General features: G+C 40.4%; 4 protein-coding genes across 5 annotated transcripts; all 4 read left to right on the top strand.

The window, feature by feature from the left end:
- Positions 1-29: 29 nt before the first annotated feature.
- On the top strand, positions 30-6,020 carry lrrc8ab (leucine rich repeat containing 8 VRAC subunit Ab). The gene is made up of 4 exons (XM_071532777.1): positions 30-130; positions 841-966; positions 2,631-4,749; positions 5,049-6,020. The coding sequence occupies exons 3-4, from the start codon at positions 2,638-2,640 to the stop codon at positions 5,322-5,324; spliced, it is 2,388 nt and encodes a 795-aa protein (XP_071388878.1). The 5' UTR covers positions 30-130; positions 841-966; positions 2,631-2,637; the 3' UTR covers positions 5,325-6,020.
- Positions 6,021-10,154: 4,134 nt separating this feature from the next.
- Positions 10,155-14,276, top strand: ppil3 (peptidylprolyl isomerase (cyclophilin)-like 3). The gene is made up of 6 exons (XM_071532860.1): positions 10,155-10,187; positions 10,470-10,544; positions 12,545-12,638; positions 12,749-12,816; positions 12,909-13,027; positions 13,343-14,276. The coding sequence occupies exons 1-6, from the start codon at positions 10,185-10,187 to the stop codon at positions 13,467-13,469; spliced, it is 486 nt and encodes a 161-aa protein (XP_071388961.1). The 5' UTR covers positions 10,155-10,184; the 3' UTR covers positions 13,470-14,276.
- Positions 14,277-14,459: 183 nt separating this feature from the next.
- On the top strand, positions 14,460-20,655 carry LOC139655425 (3-oxoacyl-[acyl-carrier-protein] reductase FabG-like). Of its 2 annotated transcripts, XR_011696064.1 has the most exons (9): positions 14,460-14,543; positions 14,705-14,875; positions 15,548-15,726; positions 16,734-16,827; positions 16,924-16,993; positions 17,090-17,126; positions 17,296-17,359; positions 18,911-20,315; positions 20,369-20,655. XR_011696064.1 is itself a non-coding variant. In XM_071532830.1 (8 exons), the coding sequence occupies exons 1-8, from the start codon at positions 14,520-14,522 to the stop codon at positions 19,067-19,069; spliced, it is 798 nt and encodes a 265-aa protein (XP_071388931.1). In that variant the 5' UTR covers positions 14,460-14,519; the 3' UTR covers positions 19,070-20,655. The 2 variants fall into 2 exon arrangements, 1 of the variants encoding a protein (XP_071388931.1); XM_071532830.1 differs by having other exon boundaries at positions 18,911-20,655.
- Positions 20,656-22,123: 1,468 nt separating this feature from the next.
- LOC139655417 (G-protein coupled receptor 4-like) lies at positions 22,124-23,678 on the top strand. The gene is made up of 3 exons (XM_071532818.1): positions 22,124-22,291; positions 22,858-23,039; positions 23,117-23,678. The coding sequence occupies exons 1-3, from the start codon at positions 22,133-22,135 to the stop codon at positions 23,676-23,678; spliced, it is 903 nt and encodes a 300-aa protein (XP_071388919.1). The 5' UTR covers positions 22,124-22,132.
- The last annotated feature ends 1,673 nt before the right edge of the window (positions 23,679-25,351 follow it).

Here is a 25,351-nt window from a genome sequence, read left to right as displayed (position 1 = left end):
GGTGACCCAGAGCTACTGTAAAGTCGTCAACAACAGCTAGCCAGTCAGCTGCTAGCTACAGCAAACAAAATTTGTTAACAAGTATTGATATTGATGTAACGTCGGATTTGATCACAGCCTACCTAACACAGTGAGTTGGACGACTTGGCTAATTTGTATTAATGCTATGTACCCTTGTAATATTAATCTCAGCGTTTGTCAGTGTGCAAAGTTCAGGGGACTGAAAAGCCGGGGGTTGCTAATGTGTAGCTAGCCTACTAGCTAACGCTAGCCTAGCTTGGTTGGCTAGTAGCAAACAATTGGTCTTGTATGTGGTCGGTGCTGCTAACTAGCTAGCTGTCAACTGTCTATCATACGACAATACATTATCATAGATAACGCGAGTAACATGACGTGCAATTGATTATGGGGAAATTTGTCACCCAGCGTGAGCTAGCAGCAGATAACTTTTGGTAAATATTAGCGTCGAAAATTGCTTAGTTACCTAGCCAGCTGACAAAGACGCCCCAAGCTAACGTTACCTAGCGGTGTCTGCTTGATAGTCCGCACAGCCAGCTAATTTATGTGCATGACACCAACACAGTAAGATCCTGTACTCTTCGTCGCTAATTGCGGAATCAAATAAAGCTGCATATTGTCCATCGTCAAATGTTGGATTTAAAAAGACAACTTCGGTTAAAATGTAATGACACTAAGAAATTCGCTATTGTTTGAACAACATGTGCTTTCGTTGGCATTTGCTGCTGTCCTAGTAACCTAGGCGTACCTGAGCGTGTCACCACCGAGCATGACAAAAAAAACTGCTGAAACCACATTTTAATTTCCCCGTGTATTTTTCAGATCTCCCACTCAACCCCATGGCGATGAGAGAGCCAAGGGCCCATGAAGATTTTTGGATCCACAGAGAGTGGAATGTCCACCAGGGACAGCATCAGGCACTGGAACATAGATAACACCTCCAAACTGGTGAGTATTTTAAGTTTTACACTAAGTGTTTACATACAGGCTACAGCTAGATAATCTACCCAATCTGACCAAAAAGTAGACACGCTGCTAATGTGCTAAAATTGTTCTTAAGTTGGGATAGTCTAAATATGCGTAATATATAATAGCAGGCCAAGGGTCAGACTAGGCGTCAGACTCCTTGCCTCCACAGGAAAAAGTCAGTTCTCCTAACAGAGAACAAGCTGTGATGAATGCCAGCTCCGGACTCTTATTGTGTCTCTGTTTGTGTGTGTGTGTCTGTGCGTGTCTGTATGTGCATGCATCTGTGTGTGTGTGTGTTTTGTGATTAGGTGGTGGTGGGTGGGGGGGAGGGGGTGCAAAAGGTGACGGTAGAGTATTCCAGAGAGACACTGGTTGGAGACAGCAGCTCCTGTAAGGTAAACAGGATCTCCTCCTGAAGGTCGAGGGAGGTGCTTCTCAAGGCCCCCACAGACAATACTCTGGGTATTATTAACGGAAATGGCTAAGAATAGAGAGCAGGGGAGCAAGGTGGCTCCTCTGGCCGCTGCGTTGTTTGGGCTGAACAAGCCAAAACGGAACATCTTCTTTAGAAGAGTGACTTCTGTAGCTTACATGCTGGGTGTGTCACAGTCACGCAAGGCTGGAGGTTGATTTTGGAGGGTTTTATCTTGCACTGATGTACAGTAGCAGCAAAGGAGTAATTGTGTATGTCTTGACTGCGGTTTATATATGGAGTTATTGTGCTTTACTCCTGATTTGTAAGTAGAACAATATTCACGTGCAATAGGAAAACGTTGTACTACCCATATACACTGTTCAAATTGTGTAATTCATGTCTACTTTTTCAGTTTTGTTTATATTGTGGGCTAACAACTTTGAGTAGTAAATTTAGGCAACTGCATCCTGCTGCCTATGTGCCCAGTGTAGATGTTTTAGGCTGGATACATAAAAGAATTATCCCTAATTAGGTTGTCTCATGCCTGAAAATCAGGTTTATGGATTTTCTTATAGGCTTTCTCTGATGACCCCAATCTCAAATGGCTTTGTTTGGATGGCAACAATTGTTCTGTTTATGTATTTATTTACTTTTTAAGTCTTTGAGCCTGTATCCGTTCCTAGGCCAACTATCTCATTGTGTGATGTCTGTGATTTTCTAGTTGGACCACCCATTAATTCTTCATCTATTCACCTATTCATTCTTGAAAAGACTGGATTATAATACAGACAAATTGACTTTGTTCTTTATGGATAGTTTGTTTGCCATGACAATAGGAATGCTGTCCAATACTGACACCCCATCGGAGCAAGATTAATTGTACCTGTTAAACAATGGTAAAATCAATAACATGGTAGCCCACCCAGTGAAGTCAATCAGAAATTCTGTGTCACAACAAGTGGGAGGCTCTATTTCATTATTGCTGGCAGACTTCAAATTAACCATCTGAAATGTTCTGATGCATGGCCTTGTTAGCTAGCATTGTAGTATTGATTTGTCAGCTTTGTAGTGGGCAGTGGTGCTCGTAAAGGCTATTCAGGTATTGAGGGAAAATAGCTTTTTCCTATTTGTAGAATGCCAGAGCTGTGATGTTTTGATTTTGATCAGGTTATATGACAGTGTATCACTCTACCAGATAATGATTATGTCCTCCACTCTTTCTTACTAGGTAAATCATGATCCCCATCACGGAGCTGCGGTACTTTGTGGACACACAGCCAGCATACCGCATCCTGAAGCCATGGTGGGATGTGTTCACCGACTACATCTCCATTGTTATGCTTATGATCTCTGTGTTTGGGGGGACGCTGCAGGTCACCCAGGACAAGATGATCTGCCTGCCCTGCAAATGGGTGGTCAATCAGACCTGCAGGAGGTACTTCAATGCCACCCTCTCAGCTTCACTGGTTTTGGAGCCCAAAGGGATCCAGTACGACCTGGACCGGCACCAGTACAACTACGTGGATGCTGTGTGCTATGAGAACAGACTGCACTGGTTTGCCAAGTACTTCCCCTACCTAGTATTACTCCACACCCTCATTTTCCTAGCTTGCAGCAACTTTTGGTTTAAGTTCCCTCGGACTAGTTCTAAACTAGAGCACTTTGTCTCCATCCTACTCAAATGCTTTGACTCCCCCTGGACCACCAGAGCACTGTCTGAGACAGTGGTGGAGGAGAGTGATCCAAAACCCATGAAAATGAACGGCTCAATGGACCACAAGGAGTCTGTTATCAGTGAGGATGTTGAAGCTAGTGTTCCTATGCTCCAAAGGACAAAGTTGCGCCTTGAGCAGGGCATTGTAGATAGAACAGAAACGGGGGTTCTGGACAAGAAAGAGGGTGAACAGGCAAAAGCTCTGTTTGAAAAAGTGAAGAAGTTCCGCATACATGTGGAAGAAGGAGACATCGTGTACAGACTGTACATTCGCCAGACTATCATCAAAGTCATCAAATTTATTTTGATAATCTGCTATACAGGGTATTATGTGCACAATATTCAATTCAGTGTTGACTGTAGGGTAGATATAGAAAGTCTTACTGGTTACAGCATGTACCGCTGTGCTCATCCATTGGCTACACTTTTTAAAATCTTGGCCTGCTTTTACATTAGCTTGGTAGTGGTGTATGGTTTGATCTGCATGTACACCCTTTGCTGGATGCTGCGACGCTCTCTGAAGAAGTACTCCTTTGAGTCAATACGGGAAGAGAGTAGCTACAGCGACATACCTGACGTGAAGAATGACTTTGCATTCATGTTGCACATGATAGATCAATACGACCCTCTGTATTCCAAACGCTTTGCTGTGTTCCTCTCAGAAGTAAGTGAGAATAAGCTGAGGCAGCTCAACCTCAACAACGAGTGGACACTGGACAAGCTGAGGCAGAGGATTACCAAGAACTCCCAGGAGAAGCTAGAGCTGCACCTTTTTATGCTGAGTGGCATCCCAGACACAGTTTTTGAACTGATTGAGCTGGAGGTCCTAAAACTGGAGCTTATCCCTGATATCACAATCCCCCCAATTATTGCCCAGCTGGCCAACCTGCGGGAGATGTGGCTCTACCATACGCCAGCCAAAATTGAAGCTCCGGCATTGGCTTTTTTGCGTGAGAACTTAAAGTCTCTGCACATCAAGTTCACTGACATCAAAGAGATTCCCTTATGGATCTACAGCTTGAAAAACCTGAGCGAGCTCCACCTGACAGGGAACCTAAGTGCTGAGAACAACCGCTACATTGTCATCGATGGGCTCCGGGAGCTCAAGAGGCTCAAAGTTCTTCGTCTGAAGAGCAATCTCACCAAGCTACCTCAGGTGGTGACTGACGTGGGCATGCACCTCCAGAAGCTCTCCATCAATAATGAAGGCACCAAGCTGATGGTGCTGAACAGCCTGAAGAAGATGGTGAACATGACTGAATTGGAGCTCATTCGCTGTGATCTAGAGCGCATCCCGCACTCAATCTTCAGCTTGCACAACCTGCAGGAGATCGATCTGAAGGACAACAACCTGAAGACCATTGAAGAGATCATCAGCTTCCAGCACCTTCACCGGCTGGTCTGCCTTAAGCTCTGGTACAACCAGATTGCCTACATTCCCATCCAGATCGGCACGCTGACCAACATGGAGAGGCTGTACCTGAACAGGAACAAGATTGAGAAGATCCCCAGCCAGTTGTTCTACTGCCGCAAGCTGCGCTTCCTGGACCTGAGCCATAACAACCTAACCTATATCCCGACAGACATCGGTTTCCTCCAGAATCTCCAGTACCTGGCAGTGACAGCCAACGGAGTGAGTACTTTTATATTCACTGTTTTTCCACTACCAAACTAGGATTTTGGCAAATAACACATTATCATTGGTCTTTTAAACAAAGCACAGGGACCAATAAACCTACTGTAATTTGTAAGCCTATGCTTTTTATGATATTTCTAGTTGATTGTATATTTGAGATTGAATAATTTGTGGTTTATATGCAACAATTTGTTTGGTGCTGCAATGTTTTGAAGCTGTGAATCTTAATGTCTCCCAACCCCTCTCCCACCACAACAACCACCTCCAACCCCCCACCCACCCATTCCGAAATAAAGATTGAGACTCTGCCGAATGAGCTGTTCCAGTGCAAGAAGCTTCACACTCTGAACCTGGGGAACAATTGCCTGCAGTCTCTGCCCTCACGCTTTGGAGAGCTGACCGGGCTGACCCAGCTAGAGCTGAGGGGCAACCATCTGGAGTGTCTGCCGGTGGAGCTAGGCGAGTGCAGACAGCTGAAGAGAACTGGTCTTGTGGTGGAAGAGGACCTCTTCAACACCTTGCCCACGGAGGTCAAGGAGCAATTGTGGAAGGTTGAGAAAGAGCAGGCCTAAACATACTGCGATTGTGTGTTAAAACAGTTACTCGTCCACTGGGCTCGGGCGCAGGAAGAACGCCCCGACAGTCCCAGATGGCTTCTTGAAGTAGTCAATATTCCTACTGCAGTGCACGGCCAGTAGGGTTGGGTATCGAGAACCCGTGCCAATTAGACACCGGTTCCTGATTGATCGGAAACCAAACTACTGATAAGCTAACCCGGTACCTGTATCGGTTCTTAACGGTCTAATTCATTGTAATTCGTTCGCACATAACTTCTCAGGCGTTTCTGTTAAAGCCGAGCGTAATGACGCTTTCTAGCAGGAACATTGCAGTGACGCAGCGAGGTTGAAGGACGGCCCTTCAGGGAGAGATGTAAAGTGGCTTTGACCTTGATCTTGAGGGAAAGCAATCAGGCAGTTAGGTGAGTGTTTATCTTTGTGTTTGAAAGTGTGTATAAGCGAGTCCTCCCTTCTACTGAATACTACTCAGTGGACAAACATTGCATGATCACTACCTTACAGTCACACTCATTACATCAGTGGAGTATTGGTATCGATAAAATCTTAACGATACCCAACCCTAACGGCCAGCATTCTCTTCAATGGGATTTGAGCTAGAACTATTGCATGACCGTACTGCATTCACTTTTCTATTGGTTTTTCCAATGAAGTGCACAGAACAAAATAAAAATTTTTTGAAAAAAAAAAAAAAAAAAAAAAAAAAAAGATGGTTTTGTAAAGAAAAAGGTGAGATTTGAATGAAATGAGTTGTGTGCCTGTTATAAATTAGTTTTCAAATGAAATATTTATATAGGATAACACACTATTAACGTCAAAATGCAGCCTGAAAATGCTGGTGATTGGTGTGAAACAAACTGACACAGGTCACAGACAAATTAGGCTGTATTATCCCATTCAGACATACATGCTTACTCAGTACATTGGTAGATTACCCTTGATATGGTGGTATGAAATAGCTGCTAGAAACTAGTCACTCTCTTCTTTTGTGCCATGATAGTTGAGAGCCACTATCTGCAAAACGGCAAGTAAAAGAATGGACACTCCAGCCTGGTCTTTTGTGTAATCATGAATAATATGGTGGGATGAATAGGATGGGTATTTATGCCTTGATGGGGCAGTTATTCTCTTATTTGAATCTGGCTGAACTTCATTAGTCAAAATAATGTGCAATGTCCAATGTAGATGCTGTTTGCTTGTGAACTGATGTTATAGCCATCTTTTACTTTAAAAGCATTATCCAAGTCGCTGCTTATTAGACTGATTTAAGTGGAGTGAATATGTAATTTAACTTGAACAAAATGCAAGTATTTTCTCTCACCCATAAATGACAATGCAATAAGGCTCAAAATTGCCATTTCTGAAACTCCATAGTAATGAATTTTCCTTTGTTTTTTTTTGTTCAATAGGCTTATATGGAGAAACTACATTCCACTTTTTAGAAAAGAAAATGTAATTCCTACAAGTTCATTGTTCAGATGGGGAGATGTGTGTTTTATTGAAAAAAGCCATGGGTTTCAGGTCACTTTGAAAAAACATAAGAACTGCTGTTATGGAAATTTGCCTTAACTTACTTCAGTTGAAACAGTGTTGTTGTGCACTACTAGCAGCTGCACAGTTGGGACAAAAATTAGAAGTATTATGGGTTTGGTTATTCATTAATTTCTCAACCATTAGTGTTAGAAAATGAACTAATAGTTGAATTATTGCAATTGGATTACTATTGGAATTATTGCAGTTGCACTAGTCCATATTGGTTATTTTAGTTGAAAGGGTTTTTTGTGCTGCATTACAGTCACCTTGCTAGTAAGCTTATCTCAAACCATTAATCACTAGCAAATATTCAATCCCTCATATCAATGCTTATTAGTTTTCTCTGGCCTCAAAACTCGTTAATTTGTAGAGAAAAGTTGAATACTTTTTGCCGGAGTGTGGCTTGTTGGGACTTGTGTTTTGACACAGTAAGACGATGCTAAATCTGTGGACTTCTGTATGCAAGGTCAATGCATGGCTCTGACACAGCAGAACAACATGCATAAGAGGATTCTTATGCATGAAAAATAAATCACAGTTCGTATTGAACTTAACTGTGGCAGTGCAAATAAAACTTGGACCGTAGCAATATAACTGAGTTGAAAATGCATAGGAATAGTGGCTGACATTAAGCTACGTACATTTATTTTAGCAACTGTTTAACTAAATGTTATATTGTGCAATATTGCCTTTATTTAAACTATGTAAAAGTAAAATAGTGATGATATAGTTTTCTCATGTGCATGGGCATTCTGTTTGACACATTCATTTTACTCTAGTAACAGTGAGACCTTCTTTTTGGTCCTTGAGAATGCTTTTTGCACTACAGTACCTCTTAGTCTTCAGTTAGAGGACAGTTAGATTTTGGTAAATGCAAGAAAATGATATCCAACTGGTATGGTGTCTTGTATATTTTCCTATGGTTTGGGAAGCTTCAACTGATTGACCGCCAACCACAAGATATTCACTCTGTTATCAGGGATAAGCCCACTCCGTCAGTGCAACTTTGATTTTGAATTTGAGCCGTTGCGTCAACTTTTAGCCACCAGGTGATGCATTGTGTCAACTAACAAAGAACTTACTAATACAATACTAATACAAGATTTACATGTACTTTCTCAAAATTTATTGAAGCCAAGCCTTTAATTGCTTTTTTGTTCAAACGGCACTACAACTTGCCTGCATACATGTTGAATATAAAAAATGGTATCAGTAGATCCAGTAGATCAGTACTAAATTATTTCCTAATGGTGGAAAGAAAAATGAATATTGGTCTTTGGGTTTGGTAAAGTTGCAAACGGAGCATCAGTAGTTAAATGAAATGCAGAACTCTTCAGCAATACACCACAGATTGACAATCAACTTCATCTATTCTAATTAAAGAAGACTGACATCAGAAAAAACATATGTCAAGTGTATAGTTTGTGTTGTTGGCGTATGCCCTATACGCTGCAAGTGAATGGTCAACAAGTACAGCTGGTGTGCAGGGTGCTAGTGAGTGGTATTCGTAAATAGTAGATTTTTTTTTGTTTATTGTTTTCATAGTCGTTAATTCCATTTCTTTTATTTTCTTAATTCAAGGTGTTATATAGAGGCATTCTTGTTTGGAAAAGTGTTGTCTCTGGTGTTATGTGCATGAGTAGTAAAAGGGAGCCAAATTTAAATTTTAAAAAATTTAAATGAGGACTGCTCTCATTTTTTGGCATTTTGAGCTCCCGTTTCAGATTTCTTCAGTTTGACAGCTATTAGTATCATGACAGTACATTAAAACTTTCTCAGGAAACCAGCTAGCACTCTTCTCTTTTTTTCGTTATTTTTTATTTTTTATTTTTTTTTGCTTTAATTGCCTATTTTTTATTACAACCTGTATTTTTATTAATTTAAACAGTTGTGGTAACAACACATATTTTTATATGCATTTCTATACATTCTTTTCTAGTTTTATTGATGTATTTAATAATGACTGCTGGTTTGAAAAGAAATATGTGTTTTTGAAGAAACCACTTGATTTAATCTTAATTTAATGTTTTCATTGGTAACCATTAATTGAGCTGTATTGTTTCAGAAGTGTTATATTATCTTCAATGTGTCTAGCACAGATGAAGAGAGAGTGTGTGTGTGTGTGTGTGTGTTGCGCTCTCTTGTGCGTATGCATGTGTGCATGTTAGGGCTTCCTCATCCCTGGATATCATCCTTTGTTCTTTGTCCTCCCAAAGTTACAATGTTTTCATCTTGTTCAGAGTTATTGAAAGGTTTCCCAACCTGTTTCCCATCATAGTTGGTGTAAAAAACGTTGGTTAGATTCAGTGTTTGTTTGCCAAAAAAGTATTTCAGCATTTCATTGTGGGCATAAAAAGGAAATCAACAGTGCAACAGTATTTTGTTGAGATGACATGAATGAAGTGACAGGAACAATCTGTTTGAACATGTGTCTCATCCTCTCCTGTACACCCTTAATTAGAGGTGCAAAATAATAAACTTGATTTTGGCCAAATATGTCTCGGTCTCTGTTGAGTTGGTATCTGCATATTGTGGAGGAGTCAGTTCGCAACAAAGTCTCTACAGACTGCCCAGGTGTTACATTACATATGACTTAACAAGGAGACAGTCTCTCTAACCACTAGGTCAGTGGTTCTCAACGTGGGGTCCGGGGACCACCAGGGGACCTTGAGGGAGTTCCAGGGGATCCCCAGCAAATAGATTAATTGTTAAACTTCACCATTATTTAATTCACAAGAAGTTCACACAATTAGAGAATGTAGAAGAAATGACTATTTTGATAATATTTTCACTGTTATCTCTCTACCTACAATACAGATAGTCTTGGAATTCTGGACAAAATCATATCTAACAATAAAAATATTCTCAGATTTTGGCCCGAGAGACAAAATCTCATCAATCGGGAGTCCATGGCCCTAATGTGGACTAAACTAGGGGTCCTTGATATGAAAAAGGTTGAGAATCACTGCACTAGGTCACCTTGTTGCCCCAGCCTGTATTTAAACCCTGTATTTAAAATCTTACAGTATGTGAGTGTATCCAAGTTCAGCTTGGGTGACCCCAGTGGGCATCAAACCCCTAACTGTGGCAGTGTATTTGCCATTGAGCTATACAGGACCAGTTATTATAATATAAACAGCCCTATGGTCTGTACAGTGTAACGGCGACAAAAGTAGATTTCGATTAAATTAATTTTGCCATGCGTGTCACATTCCAATGACTTGTAAGTTTCTATCACGGAACCATGTAGCGCTGGGTAGCTGTACCTAGACGGACATATTTCTCTGACACACTGATACACAAGCCGCAAAAAACGACTGGAAAATGGTAACTTAAATTTTGATTGTATAAATTACCTGTAAATAGCTGTCTCCACATGAAATTAACTAACAACTCAATAAGCTATGAAGTAACGTTATGGTTTAAGGGGCTAATGTAGCTTGGAGCCAATCAGCTAGCTTCCCTTTGCTAACTTTAATTTGCTTAAATTTGCTTGTCGTTAGATAGGTAACGTTAGATTAGGCAGCTAACAGCGAATGAATGGCCAGTCTTGTGTCTCTTGGCTCTAGTTAACGTGACGGTTAAGATATATTTTTGCTCCTTTTCCAGGCAGTTACTCTTCACACAGATCTCGGAGACCTTAAAATCGAGTTGTTTTGTGAGCGCACACCGAGAGCATGTGAGGTGAGTTAACGTTAACTGGGCAAAAGGAGGGAGTTACAGTTTAACTCGTTTCCAGAATGAATGAATGAAATTGTATTATTGTGTCGTGCATACAGTTACATGCCCAAGACACCATAAATTCAAACAAGCCAGGACCAGAGTACAGTGTATACATTGTCAAACAACAGAGAAAGAAAATAGAGAAACTAAAGCACCTGTCACCTTCAGATCTTCAGACCATCATTGAGTAGGGCAGAACTCCTAAATCACTGACAGAAGCTTACTATGTGTTACTGAAAAATCTAAATAAATATTAATTAAACAATCTACCTTCTTTTCCAGGCTTTTGAGATAAAGTTAGCAATCTTAAACACATCAAAATTAAACAGCCATTCCAGTTTTTGCTCATCTGAACACCAGGATATTTCAGGGGTTTCTCGAACGATTCCATGGAACAGTAACTCTCTTAAGTCATCATAATTTGTACAGTACAAAAGAAAATGGGACTCACTTTCCACTTCACCCAAATCACACAGCTCACACAGTCTGTTTTCCTCCGGGATATTTTTGCATAGATTCAGATCAGATTAACTGGTGACCGTAGCTTGAATGCGTCAGTGGTTACTCAGAGCGACGGGTTGTTTGGCCTGGGTGGTGTAGGTGAACTGTTCTGTGACAACTATATACAGACTATGAAATATTTTGTCCATGATATCGAATCCTGTCCATATTTTATCTATAATAGCCTGCTTTATTTTCTTGGGAACATTCAAAATGCGTCTGAATGTCACGAGCTCAGCTGCATTAAAGGATTTACAGATCACCATCAAAATAAAATAAATACTTAAGGAAGCCTAATAAATGTTTTATTTTGTCATTAATCTTGAAGACTTTACACCGTGGATTGAATTATAAAGGAGTACTGACAGGGCGCTAGTGTTTAGGGCTGGGAGATATGGACCAAAATTCATATCTCGGTATTTTTAGGCTGAATGGCGATACACGATATATATCTCGGTATTTTCTACGAAGTGGGCTAAATGTTCAGTTGTAAGTAGGGCCGGGCGATATGGACAAAATCAAATATCACAATATTTTTGGCCACATACCTCAATATCGATATTGCGACAATATTGTAGGGATGACTATTGGTGCTTTCACAAAATATTTACACAATGAGATTTTTGATAAATAATCATCAGTAATGTGGATATAATGACTAAGTGGGTAAAGGCAAATAATAGAACAGCTAGAACAGTCTGGTAAGTTCAGAAAATGACATCACTTTACTGTAATGCAGCCTTTAAAACCAGGAAAAGACACTTATGCCATATCACGATATTACGATAACCAAAATGTAAGACGATATCTAGTCTCATATCACGATATCGATATAATATCGATATATTGCCCAGCCCTACTACTGTTCTCTGAAACGAATCTCTAGCCTAAATGATAATGCATTAGATGGAAAAGCGCTGCAATGCTATAGTGTGCATGGTCACAAATTAATCTGGCTGTATTGTTCAGACCAGGAGACGCTTGTGTCTGGCTATTTTCACCTGTCCCGGATAGCGCAGGTGAATTACAACAGTTATAGCTTGTGCCACTTATCTGCAGCATTTTCTCTGTGATATCGAATCCCGTGTAGGGTGATTTTTTTTTTCTCTTTCCTTTCTGGGAAACATTCAAAATGCAGTTGATGCATTAAATAACTTACAGATCAACATCACAATCAGATGAATATTTATTGAAATTACAGTTACAATTAGCACAGAAATTATTAAGGCATTTGCGAGGTCAGGTAGAGACCAATATCCTAATAGGTCCACAATTTTCATTTTAATGATTATTTCAGTAAAAATAGTCGTATAGATCATTCTAACTGGCATTATTAAGTCTCAAATTTAACATGCTGAAACATGCAGACACCCTGTGCGATCATTCGGTCTAGAGCCTTTAACATGTTTTCCTTAATGGTGTCGTGGCACCTTGTAACATGTCAGGTTTTTAATTGACAGAACTTCCTTGCCTTGTGTGCCAGTGGGTTTTACAATGGTTGCATCTTCCACCGAAACATTAAAGGCTTCATGGTTCAAACTGGAGACCCTACAGGTATGGGGCTGTTTTCTTTCACCTGTTCAATACTTGACGTCTCTAGCACAGTGTGGTTACATTCGTGTCCTGTTCATTTTGTTTTCCCTGTCCTTGATTAAATGATCTAGGTACTGGTAAAGGAGGAACAAGTATATGGGGTCGCAAATTTGAAGATGAGTACAGCGAACACTTAAAAGTGAGTACCTCCTCTATCTAGGTTTTACCTCAGCTTTGATCTGGGGTCTGTTTTGAACTTGTTGTGTTCTTATTCTTTCTCTCATTTTTCAGCATAATGTGAGAGGAGTGGTCTCAATGGCAAACAACGGCCCCAACACAAATGGCTCCCAATTTTTCTTCACGTATGCCAAGCAGCCCCATTTGGATATGAAGTACACAGTGTTTGGAAAGTACGCAACCTGTATACCAGAGAGAGAGAGAGAGAGAGAGAGAGAGAGAGAGAGAGAGATCTGCAGTGTTGTTTCAGCTGTCTGGACAGCCAGTTAGGGAGAGAATTGAAGCATTTCTTCTTCTTCTTCTTTTTATTATCATTATTATTATTATTATTAAGATAATCCATCCTGTACCCAACAGTTATTGTGCCGTTTTAATAAGGTTTTAGTGTATTAGTAGGCCGTTTCTGATTCAGGCATAAAGTCAACCCCTAATTTGCCCCCCATGACAGTTTTAGATTGTCAAATAATATTTCCCTCTCTTCCATGTAGGATCATAGATGGCTTGGAAACCCTGGATGAACTGGAGAAGCTGCCTGTCAACGAAAAGACATTCCGGCCTTTGACTGAAACTCGGATAAAGGATGTGACCCTTCACGCAAACCCTTTTGCTGGATAGACGACACCACTGTCCACATGTGCTGATATGCCTGAAACACTGACATGGACTCAGATATTCACAACAAGCCAACACATGTACCTTGCATGCACCCATTTTTGAATTCGTATATGTTATTTCTGTGCCCCAGGACAGTTCGGTGTTTGTGAACTTGCACCACCAGAGGAAAAAACCTTGAATTTGATGTCACTGCAATGTAAAATCAGGGGCTGCTCCACAGACAATGAATGGGGCGCTGACTTTATGGAGCCATAAGATGAAGCCAAATGAACTTTATATTCTAGCATTGCTAACGGGTGTGAACTAGAATTTAAACCTCAGTTAGGCGCAAGAACACGCACAAAAATCTTGTGGGTCAACAAAGTCAGTGTCCCATTCATTGTCTGTGGGCAGTGTGCCAGATTTTACATCCCAGTGACATCACAAATTCAAGGGATAGGGATCTCCAGTTTTTTACTTGAGGAAAGAGTGGCATGTCAAGTATTGATAACTGTCCTGGAGCAGAGGAACAACATACATTTTTAAAATGGGTAGCACTCTCCTTGAAGTCCAATTTAACCTGATGAAGCCTTGGGGAACATAAGGGTCCGACCTGTAGGGGGCTATAATCTATTTATCTTAATTTGAAATTAAGGGATGTAGGTTACTCTTTTCCTATGGCTCCTCATGTCTAAACAGTTAAATCCAACAGTGCACATTTCTGCCTTTGTAGAGAATTGCTCTACGGATTATGAACCTTTTTCTTGACAGGCTATGTATAAATCGTCGATGTTTTGTACTAAATAAAAGTTTTATAATTGTTTGCTATTCTGTTGTGTCCCTACGTGCCCTTTTCTACATAGCCTTGAAAAAATTAACGTTTTCAAATAGCTGCGCCCTGAAAACAAGTTTGTTTTCTCCTTTACAACAAGTTTGTTTTCAGATTGTTTATGTCTCAGCCACTCCTCCTTGTGTCATCAGGTGCGTCATCACTAATCTATGGATGTCCGCCAATATAACGCTTTGATTCAACTAACAAACTCCAAAGTTACTATTCACTTGACAGAAGATATGGCTACAGACGACGCTTTTAAAGTAAGAGTATTTTCTTTGCATGCATGTGGTTCAGCAGTTATTTAGCACATTTGCTCATTGCTTTCATAGCTGTCAAACGTGAAGCCACCGTGAAGTCATGTAATCATTACAGCGTGTCATGGACTGGATCGGGGAATGTACACCTTGCTGTCTTGTTTTAGGTGTCCTCCTTGAAGGGCAAAGTGACCCTGATCACAGGTGCCAGCTCGGGCATCGGGGCAGGCACCAGCATCATGTTCGCCAAACTCGGTGCCCTGCTGGCGCTCAACGGCCGCGACGTGGAAAACCTCGCCAAAGTAGCCAAGCAGTGCACCGACTGTGGAGCAGCGGAGGTACAGACTCACCTCAACACGATTCAGACTGACACGAGCTAGCTAACCAATAATGAGTAGAGGCGAATTCAAACACAGCGCCGCCTTAACATGAAACGTTTTCATGTTAACACTGTGTGCCAGGCCCGAGACATTCCGTTCTCTTTTGTATGGAGAGAACATATGGGAGAGAATGTCACGCCAAACTCCATTTAAAAATCTGGCAGTTTAATGTTGCCTTGCTTATCGGCAAATGTACACACAACATAAACTGTGACACACCTTTTCTGTTTCGATAGGAGCAACTTCTCGATTTGGCATACATATAATTCACCTAGCAGCTCTTTATTTCAGTGAAATTTCAACTCTTAGGATTGGTTTGTGGGAGGTTCCTGGTGGGCCGTTGCTCTCTGATAAGATAAAGGCCCGCATCCCAATGCAGCCCGCTGCTAGATCTGATAGGCAAAACCTCCCAGTCAAGTGCAACTGTATACAAAAACATTTACAATGTCCACATCAAGTTACAAATCTTTACCATAAGTACCCACAGAATTGTACAACAATCCCTAAATGACTCAAGCACCTGGTATCAAGTGATGTGTGTTCTTTGACGCTGATATCTGTGCACAAAAAATGGCTGCAAAGTCACTCTTTAATAAAGCATTGTGTGTGTGTGTGTGTGTGACTATGCAGCCCTTGCTCGTCCCTGGAGACCTAACTGACGAGGAGACGGTGAAGAAGACAGTGGAACGGACTATCGCTCACTTTGGCCGGCTGGATGTCCTGATCAACAACGCCGGCATCCTGGCCGTAGGCAGCATCGAGGCAACAGACATGGCTCAGTATGATAAGGTCATGAACATCAATGTCAGGTAGGATTTCAAACACCTGACAGACTCTAAAGGAGAGATCTTGCTGCTGAGTGTTTCTCATACATATACACTTATATGATGGGGTGTGAGGTGAGATGGCTCTGGAATGGTTTTAGTCATATACGGCTAAAACAATATTTGATTGGGATGTGCAAACAAAGAGGCCTTGGGCAAGGGAAATACATTACATGTTTTTAGGATTGAGTCATGACAAAAAAATGATATTCACACTATAAAAAAAACAGGTCTTCCTGAAAGTAAAACAAGCACAGGCTGCAGAAATGTGGATGGAACCAAAGTTGCAAACCTTTTGAGAGATTGAGAATTATTATTTTACTGAAAATCATATCATACAGTATATATAACCTGGTCAAGAAGAAAAGATCAATTTATATGCTCAACTTAGATCAGGTATATTACCCCTCCATACTGAGCTGTAAGTTTTGTGTCAAGTGGTTATGTGTCATGTAATCCCATGGACCGGCCACGGCACTTACTAATTTTGATTTGATGTTGCAATGCTGTATGCCAAAGTCCAAGGTGAGCATTCATACAGAAACCCAGTTCAGATGTCAAAAGAATTATGTAATAACCCACAAATGGAGACTATAGCAGACATCGGCCTACACTGTCATAAATCATTATACAGGCAGCACCAGCCACCTAATCTAAATGTTGCAGGGTTCAGTGTGTGAGTGCAGCTGTGTCACTGGGTTTATCAAGTGGTCTCCTCCCATTGCAGATGTTCTGTTGAATTGGGCCCGCGACAACTCCAAGAGGCTCAACAGTGATTTCTGGCATCCCAGAGCCCTTCGCCACCCACACACACATACACAGCTGGGGTGCATGACATGAAAAATCAAGATTTCATTCATACACTTCATAGTACTCACTCCTCAACTTTAGACTCTGTAATCATCCTTTATACTGTTGCTAATCCTGTTGTATATCTCCAGTGCCTTTTTTTTCAGTTCAGATATTTCCTTCCTTATGTTTCCATATTCCAGATCTGTGTACCATCTGACTCAACTCTGTGTGCCCCACCTGATTAAGACCAAAGGCTCCATCATCAACGTATCCAGTCTTGCTGGACAAAAATCAGTGGGTATTATGCAGCTCCACCCAACCCTCCATATATCTTCTTTACTTAGTGAAGTGTGAAGAAGAACACTAATGCAGTCTTTTCCTTTTCCATAGTTCCCTGGTTTCCTGGCCTATTGCATGTCAAAGTCTGCCGTTGACCAGTTCACACGTTGTGTAGCACTTGGTGAGTGAACCATTTTTTCCTTGTACATTCAAAATTTTAAAAGTTCATAATGGTGCATCAGAGCGTAGGAGGTCATGTGACTGCTTTTTATTTCAGAACTGGCATCACAGCAAGTCAGAGTGAACGCAGTCTGGTACGTGCACTTAATATTTTATTGTGTCACATAAGCGAGCTTGTTCACATTTTCCTGCCCTTTCATATCTTGGGGAACACACCGTTAGATTACAGAGAACAAATCAGGGGAATCGTTTGTTTTTGTTGGACTGGACCATTTCTGATGCACTGTATCTTTATCCCTTCAGCCCCGGTGTGATCGACACTGATATCTTCAGGAGAGCAGGGCTGGATGGGGAGCAGTATACTCAGGTAACCCGTGCGGATCGGAGCCGCAACTTTGGAGACACGCGTGGTTTCTATTTTTGTCAGACTATGCAGTGGTCTGTTACATATTTAAGCCATATAAATGTATATACATGCTAAGATTTTGCTTACTATAGTCATTAATCACCATGGTAGTAAACAAAACAGAAGATACATAAACCAGTATCACTGAAATAAATGTTGGAGGCGAGATTATCTATGGAGCCGCTAAGAAGCCTTCTAGTTACAGCATGTCTACCTTCTCAAAAAAAGTATCCCCATATGGTACATTAATGATCCATACAGTACAACTTGAGTTGTTTATGGAAAAATAAGCAAAACTAGATAATGGTATTTGGTAAAATGTAGGTGGGTGCAACACAACCGGCAGGCTGCGGCAGAACAAGAACAGTGCAGCAGCTTCAAACGGTGTGCTGCAACAAGTTCAGACAAAAATGTTATGCATACTGTGTAGTTTAGGTGTAAGGAGAGTATCAAGATAGTGTCAAGATAGTGCAAACAACCAAATTTCGAACAGTCTTGGTTCACTATCTCATTCAATAACTCAGCATTGCAGAAATCTTGGTGTCATTTTTGATCAAAACCTCAGCCTAGATAAACATGTTAATTCAATGGTTCAATCCTGCTTTTATCACCTCAGGAACATTTCAAGGATTAGACCATTTCTTTCTGCCAAAAATCTGGAAACTGTCATTCACGCTTTCATAACCAGTCGATTGGACTACTGTAATTCCCTGCTCTCTGGCATCAGCAAAAAATCTCTCTCCCGCCTCCAGCTCATCCAAAACTCTGCTGCCAGGATTTTAGCTCAGTCTAGGAAACATGATCACATCTCACCGATCCTGGCTTCCCTACACTGGCTACCTGTTGCTTTTAGAATTGATTTTAAGATTTTATTGATTAATTACAAAGCCCAGAGAGGCCTTGCCCCAAGCTATCTATCAGATCTCCTATTGCCCTATGTCCCCTTTCGTTCCCTGAGATCTTCGGATACATCTTTACTTGTTGTTCCAAGGTCTAGACTGATACATAAGGGGGATAGAGCCTTTGCAGTCAGGGCTCCTAGACTTTGGAATGACTTGCCTGAGGAGATCAGTGCTGCAAACTCTGTATCGTCTTTTAAATCACAGTTAAAAACCCACTTGTTTAAAATTGCTTTTCGGTGATTTCATTATATTTTATGGCATTTTAGTTCATTTTACTCTATTTGTGATTTTATAATGTGTTTAGTTTTTATGGCTTCTGGTTTGTTTTTATTCTCTTTGCATTTTTAAAATTGTCTGTTTTTATTGTAAAGCACTTTGTAAATGTGTTTTGAAAAGTGCTATATAAATAAAGTTATTCAAATAAAGGTATTATCATGTAACCGTGACGTCCTGGGTTCCAACCCTGGCCTGGGACGTTTGTCGCATGTCATCCCACTCTGTCACCCCTAATCTTTCCTGTTTATTTTGACTGTCCGCTATCAAATAAAAGCATATGACAATTCCCCCCCAGCCGCCTAACCTTCATCCCCCCATTCTTCTTCTCCACCAGTTTTTAGAGGAGTGTAAACAGGACCATCCCCTAGGCCGACCAGGGGAGGTGGTGGAGGTGGCCCACAGCATCGCCTTCCTGGCGTCCGACGCAGCCAGCTTCATTACGGGGGTCACCCTACCCGTCGATGGGGGCCGCCACGCCATGTGCCCAAGATAAGACTCTGCACCTTCCCATAGTCTGTGAAAACCCACACGTGAATTCAAAGCATATCCTGGTTTTCATATACAAACGTGTAAAATTTCCCCTTTCCCATGTGAAAATGCCATTCTTGCCTGTGAATTGTCTCTTTGCATGTGAGGGTTGTTAAAAAAGTGTCCTTGTGGTGGAGATTGGAAATAAGAAAGCTGGTTTTAGGAAACACATTTTCTCCATGTTTTCACTGGCAATTATTGTCAATTATTGTCAGTGTTTGAGTAGAAGGTTCCAGGTGTGAAATGAGTAGAAGCAAGCTAAAATTCACTGGCAGAAGTAGGCAGTTTAAATGCATTATATTTTCTCATTTTGCTGGGGTTTTTTCTAATCGCTGTTAGGTTTCTGGTTTCATGAAAACATTTGAAGCTTGCTCATCAACAAAGGTTTCAAACATTTATTGAATTGTCTGTTGAATCATTAGGCTTTCTTAGTGGAGCATAAAATACATGTACAGATGAACACTGGACTCTCCACAGATGGGATGTGTTGTACTGCTATAGTGTACTGTGGTAGTTTAGTGTTGTGTAATGTGGGGAGTCCTCTAGACTAGTTTATAGACTAGTGAAACCAAACAGCAGTGTTGCACATTTTAGGTGACAAACACTATCAACAGTAAATAGTAAAGGATGGGAATATGTCCCAAAGTACAGTTGATTCTTCAGGACAGTTTAATTATAAAAACACATACAGCCTATACATTTTTTAAAGCTCCAAATGACCAAAAATGCTGAAAACATGAACTTGTTGCCTGGTTTTGAATTGATGATTTCATTTAAATAAAATTGAAATAGCATCCACTGTATGTAGTAAAGGTTACATAATTACATTTTGTAAAAAAAAAAAGAAAAAAAAAAAAAAGAAAATCATTTTCAATACAAGGAACTACGCTCACAATCACTTTTGTTTTCACCTTAAGAATTGTCCTCTTCCATGTTAACTTTGAAATAAATACAAATATAAAAGTCAAAAATCAAACTGGTCAAAGTTTATGTTCTGTCGACTATAGGTCATTACTTAGATTGAGATCACACTGCCTAAATCTCTGTGCAGGGAGAATTTTGAGAAGTTAGATGGTGTTTTAGCACCAGACAGTGGCACGTCCGAGCCATTTTGACATGGGGTGGCCGAGGTGGGGCACAGAATCAAGCCAGGGTGGCACTGAGCACGGCATTTAGGAAGTATGTAGGCAGGTCCCACTGCTCTGTGGGTGGTGTTGTGTTGAAAGGACGTGTTTTAATCGCTTTTTGGATTCAACTGTTGGAGAATGTATTTGCCCTGTGTGTTTGTAGCGTACCTATTGGACCGCAGTGCTCCCAACTATCTGGAGGTGTGAAAGCTCAACAGTGAATTAAGTGATGAAATTTTGAACACAAGGCCCAGGCTGAAAATAACCAGAACTATCCATAATATTTTCAAACATCACTGTCTACTGTATGCATATTAAAAAAAAGCTACTAACATTACCTCTTGTTTATTATCTTCAGGTGCTGCATGTTGTTGCTGTTTCATTCAGTTTGGACAAACATACTGTTTTTTGTCACATTAAAAGATCCCTGGTTTGGTTCTTGGTCTTTAAGCACATTTACTGCAATTCTACAAAATGTTCTATGCCTGTGTGCGTATTTTCTTTTTTAACTTTGTATCTCGATATTATTGCAAATGAGGGAACCCTCAATGATTCTCGAGGCTTAAATAAAGGTTTGAATGAATGAATTAATGAATGTAGTACTCTTAAACACAATACCTTTCTTTGCTGGATATACATTATTATCTTACAATTGTGAGTGACCTGAATTTGCCACTTTCTGCCCCTGGCTGCATGGCGCGCCGTGCGAAAAAATAGGATTATTGTTCGTCTATCACTTGAACGGTACGATTAGGCCTACTTAAATGTTTACTTTGAGTAAAATAGGTCCTTTTCTTTTTTTGGCTGCCATCCTAGAGTGAAACACTATTGTTATTTCTAATATCAAAACATACAGCCACACGCTGACACAGAAGCTTGACCACAAGCTACTGAGCCAGTGCTGCAGGTTATTAGCAAAATACACTGGAAACAAACAAGTCACCAAAACAGCAACTAGCTTGTATGAGGAAATTGAGAATTTAATATTTTAATATCTGAATTCCAGAGGTGCGACCAAGTCAGTTTTGCTTGAGTCCCAAGTCAGTCTCAAATTTCAAGGCACAAGTCTCAAGTCAAGTCCAAGTCTAAATGTAGATTACCACTCTGACTCGAGTCCCACACCTCTGGTCATGATATTGCATAAATTTTACTACTAGGGAGAAAAGTTACAAAGTTTTTTTTTCTTTTCTAAAAAGAGGAAGATGGACATGATGAAATCAATAATCAGCATTTATCTTATTGCAGGAAATGCGTGTCAACTCTGATGATTCCTAGCAAAGATTCTGTCATCTGTACATTAGAAGCAAATATAGATAATAGGAAGCTGCTGTGGGGGATTATTCACACTATAACTGCTGAAGGTAGGCTGCTTGGATGCAGACGAAGAAAACAGCGGACCTTGGCAGATGCAACACATTCAGGTTGTGGTCCAGCAGCTTTCAAACCATAAATTTTATATTTCATTATTTAGCATACATTCAATTTCATGTGGTCACTTCTTACAACACATTTTTATAGATGGGCTTAGGTGTACTTGTTTCTTTTTACCTATTTAAGTGCTGCTGTATATGCCTTTTTTATTCCTTTCTCAATTTTGCTTTTAATGTCTAACTTTATTCATATTATTAATTGTAGTAACAGTAGATTTAACGGTAGTGACTAGCATCAGAGATTCGATATCCAACATCTCTCCGATATAAAACTTAATTTTCTGGTATTTTTTGATGTATTCACAATGATTCTAATTTGCCATAGCATTGCACCTCAGCGAACAACTTCTGTTTCCCCTTCCTTATCTTAAGCAGTAGTGGTGGTAGTAGGAGAAGTGTGTTGAGTAGAGGCTAAGAAGCCTCCACCTTTCCCTGACCTGCTATCCCCAACAACAGGTCTCACTCTGAAGAATGGAAGCTTTGAACAACACCATCACCTTAGAGTACAACACCAGCGGTTCTGTTGACATCTACTACAACTTCTCAGCCGCCTTACGTGTGACGGCATGGATCGTCACCTTCATCGGCCTTCCTTTGACCTTGCTGGCCATCTGTGCTCTGTATTCCCTGGTGTGTGAGTTATGATTGATTTATTTGTCTGTCTGTCTGTCTTTGTAAACTATATCGATATCTATAGGCAAGCCGATACCTTCATTTATTTTCATAATAAATGAAGGTAGGAAAATAAAATTTCATTTTGAATCATCTTTATTCTGTCAAGTTCTGCTTAATGTTTCATCCAAGCCTTGATTCATGTATTTCATTTATTTGTGCCTTTGTTCAACCATTATTTCATCTACACATTTATGCATTCATTCATTGATTTGTGCAATCTTTCATTCATCTGTTATGTATTTGGAAAAAGAATACTTTATTTCAATATTTAGAATAGGCATTTGGCACTACTTTTTGTTAATTGATATAATGGTCAGTATAATTGGCTAAGTGATACGCTAGTGATACCTGTGTCATTAAATTTGCACTTGCACAGTAAAGACACCTGAACTTTATCTTGTGGTTCAACATCATATCTTTTACTCACTCACTGATTAATTCATTCTTTTAATTCATTTATTCAAATACATTTATTTTTACTTTCACGGGTCACTCATTTATTTTTACCACTGTTCCTGTAGGTGCAAGATGGCCAAGCTGCTCCGATCTACGTCATGAACCTCCTCGTCTCCAATCTCATCCAGTTCTGCTTCATGGTCGTCCGGTTGGAAGCACCATGGGGAATCATGGACATCGGGAATTATATCTACTTTATTGGGTTGATGGCCAGTGTTGGCTTCATGGTGTGTGTAGCCCTGGAAAGGTAACTAACCATCTGTGTGTGTTTATGTGTTTCCGATGCATCTGTCTACCTACCTACTTATCTATCTTGTATTACAGGTATTTGGTCATCGCCTGTCCACTGTGGTACCACTTCAGACGAAACATCAAGGTCTCTCTGGTGGTCTCCTTCATGGTCTGGGCCTTCGCCTTAGTCCTCTTGATTCTCATATATTTCCTGCGTGTCAGCTTGTTCCCATTCATCATCCTCTCGATCTTCCTCCTCCTGCCCTTCCCCCTGCTCATCTTCTTCCTGGTTGGGACCCTCAAAGCTCTGTCTGTTTCCATCTCTGTCCCCCCTGAGGAAAAACGGCGAATCGTGGCAGTCTTGGTTCTGGTGCTGCTTAACTACACGCTGCTGTTCCTGCCAATGATCATTACATTCCTGGCGATGGGAAGTTTGACTCAACCCATTCATCCTGACCTGTCTCTTGTCTTCGTCCATTTCAGTCCTCTGGTGGACTTGGTTCTGTATGTTTTCATGAGGAAAGGAGCCGTAGACAAGCTGCTGTCCTGCCTGTGTCTGTGCAGGATGACCAGAGATGAAGAGCAGGGACAGAACCCTAACCCGAACCCTAACACCGCGAATGACGACACCACAGGGAGGGTCAGCTCCGTGTAGGAAGAGGAGGAGAGGGAGAGAGAGAAGGGGAAGGGGAAGGGGAAGGGGGTGGATGGAGGGAAAAAAGGAGGTGAAGAGAAGAGATGGGAGGAGCCTTGTACCACCTAAAGAGAGTAGAGTGTAACACCTGAGAGTGGAGTTAAAGGGAGCAATTTTTGTCCAGGGGGGTTTGTGGTACCATGGATCAGCCTCCGTCTGTTTTTTCTGTTTATTTGTCCGTCCATCCATCACACATGATATCCACAGATTGGCTCTAAGATCTAGGCTGTAAGACCTGCTGATAAGATAAAGCTAGGCCCATTCTTCTGCATTTACTCTTTATGTTTTTAATTATTGCTCACATTTTTTTTTATTTTATATTGTAAACCACATTTAATTGTTTGTAATTCTGTATCTATAAATAAAGTGCATTATCATTATTATTAATATTATTATTATATTTATTTTGAAAGTACATCTTGGTCCAGATAAATTTGTTCTTGTTCACAGGAATGGTTTTAGCATTTTAAAGACAGCCTGTCTTCAACTGTATGCCGCAGTAAGCTGAATTCTATCAGTATTATCCTATAGCCTCTTGACATGGGACACATGGTGTATGAGTTCATAGCCAGAGTTCAGCCACAGTAGTTTCAATAGCAGGTAATGTTGATAACAGCACAGCCTTTTTTATACTTCATGTCTCAATTTTTCTACTTAATGTCTCAGCAAGCCATGTAATTTAATTGCAGTCAACTTTTCTTGATGATACAGGACAGCTTTTTGTGACGACTCCAGACAGCAGCAGTGTTACATCAGCAGGAAATGTACCAGGAAATGCTAAAATTGTTTTTTGACTTTTTGTCTCACTTTGTTGCTTGGATCGTTATCCATCTACGTTCAATTAGTTTAGGTTAGATTATTCAGTTAAGTTTCTATGGTCAGAGCCAGAGTGTCAATAAAACAGATCAATAAAGATATTCATGTGACCTCAGAGTAATCTTGTATGATACAGAAGTGCTATAAAGAAATAAGATCCAGGGAGAAAAGCTACAAACTTTGTATGAAATCAGTCATCAGTGTTTCTCTTATTGCAGGAAATGCGTGTCAACTCTGATGATTCCTAGCAAAGATTCTGTTATCTGGACATTAGAAGCAAATATAGATAATAGGAAGCTGCTGTGGGGGATTATTCACACTATAACTGCTGAAGGTAGGCTGCTTGGATGCAGACGAAGAAAACAGCGGACCTTGGCAGATGCAACACATTCAGGTTGTGGTCCAGCAACATTTAAACCGTAAATATTATGTTTTATTATTTAGCATACATTAAGTTTCATGTGGTCACTTCTTACAACACATCTTTTATAGATAGGCTTACATGTACTTGTTTCTTTTTACCTGTTTCCTTTCTCAATTCTGCTTTTAATTAATGTCTAACTTAATTTATATTATTAATTGTAGTAGTAACAGTAGTTTTAACGATAGTGACTAGCATCAGAGATTCGATATCCAACATCTCTCAGATATAAAACTTGTAATTTTCTGGTATTTTTTGATGTATTCACAATGATTTGCCATAGATAATTTGCCATAGCATTGCACCTCAGCAAACAACTTCTGTTTCCCCTTCCTTATCTTAAGCAGTAGTGGTGGTAGTAGGAGAAGTGTGTTGAGTAGAGGCTAAGAAACCTCCA

The sequence above is a fragment of the Centroberyx affinis genome, unplaced genomic scaffold, assembly GCF_046629955.1.
Source record: "Centroberyx affinis isolate AG114_WGS23_722 - 3 ecotype Tasmania unplaced genomic scaffold, CSIRO-AGI_Caff_v1 ptg000155l_1, whole genome shotgun sequence".
NCBI lineage: Eukaryota > Metazoa > Chordata > Actinopteri > Beryciformes > Berycidae > Centroberyx > Centroberyx affinis.
Note: the sequence above shows the minus strand (reverse complement) of the source record. Positions and strands in the feature narration are given on the sequence as shown.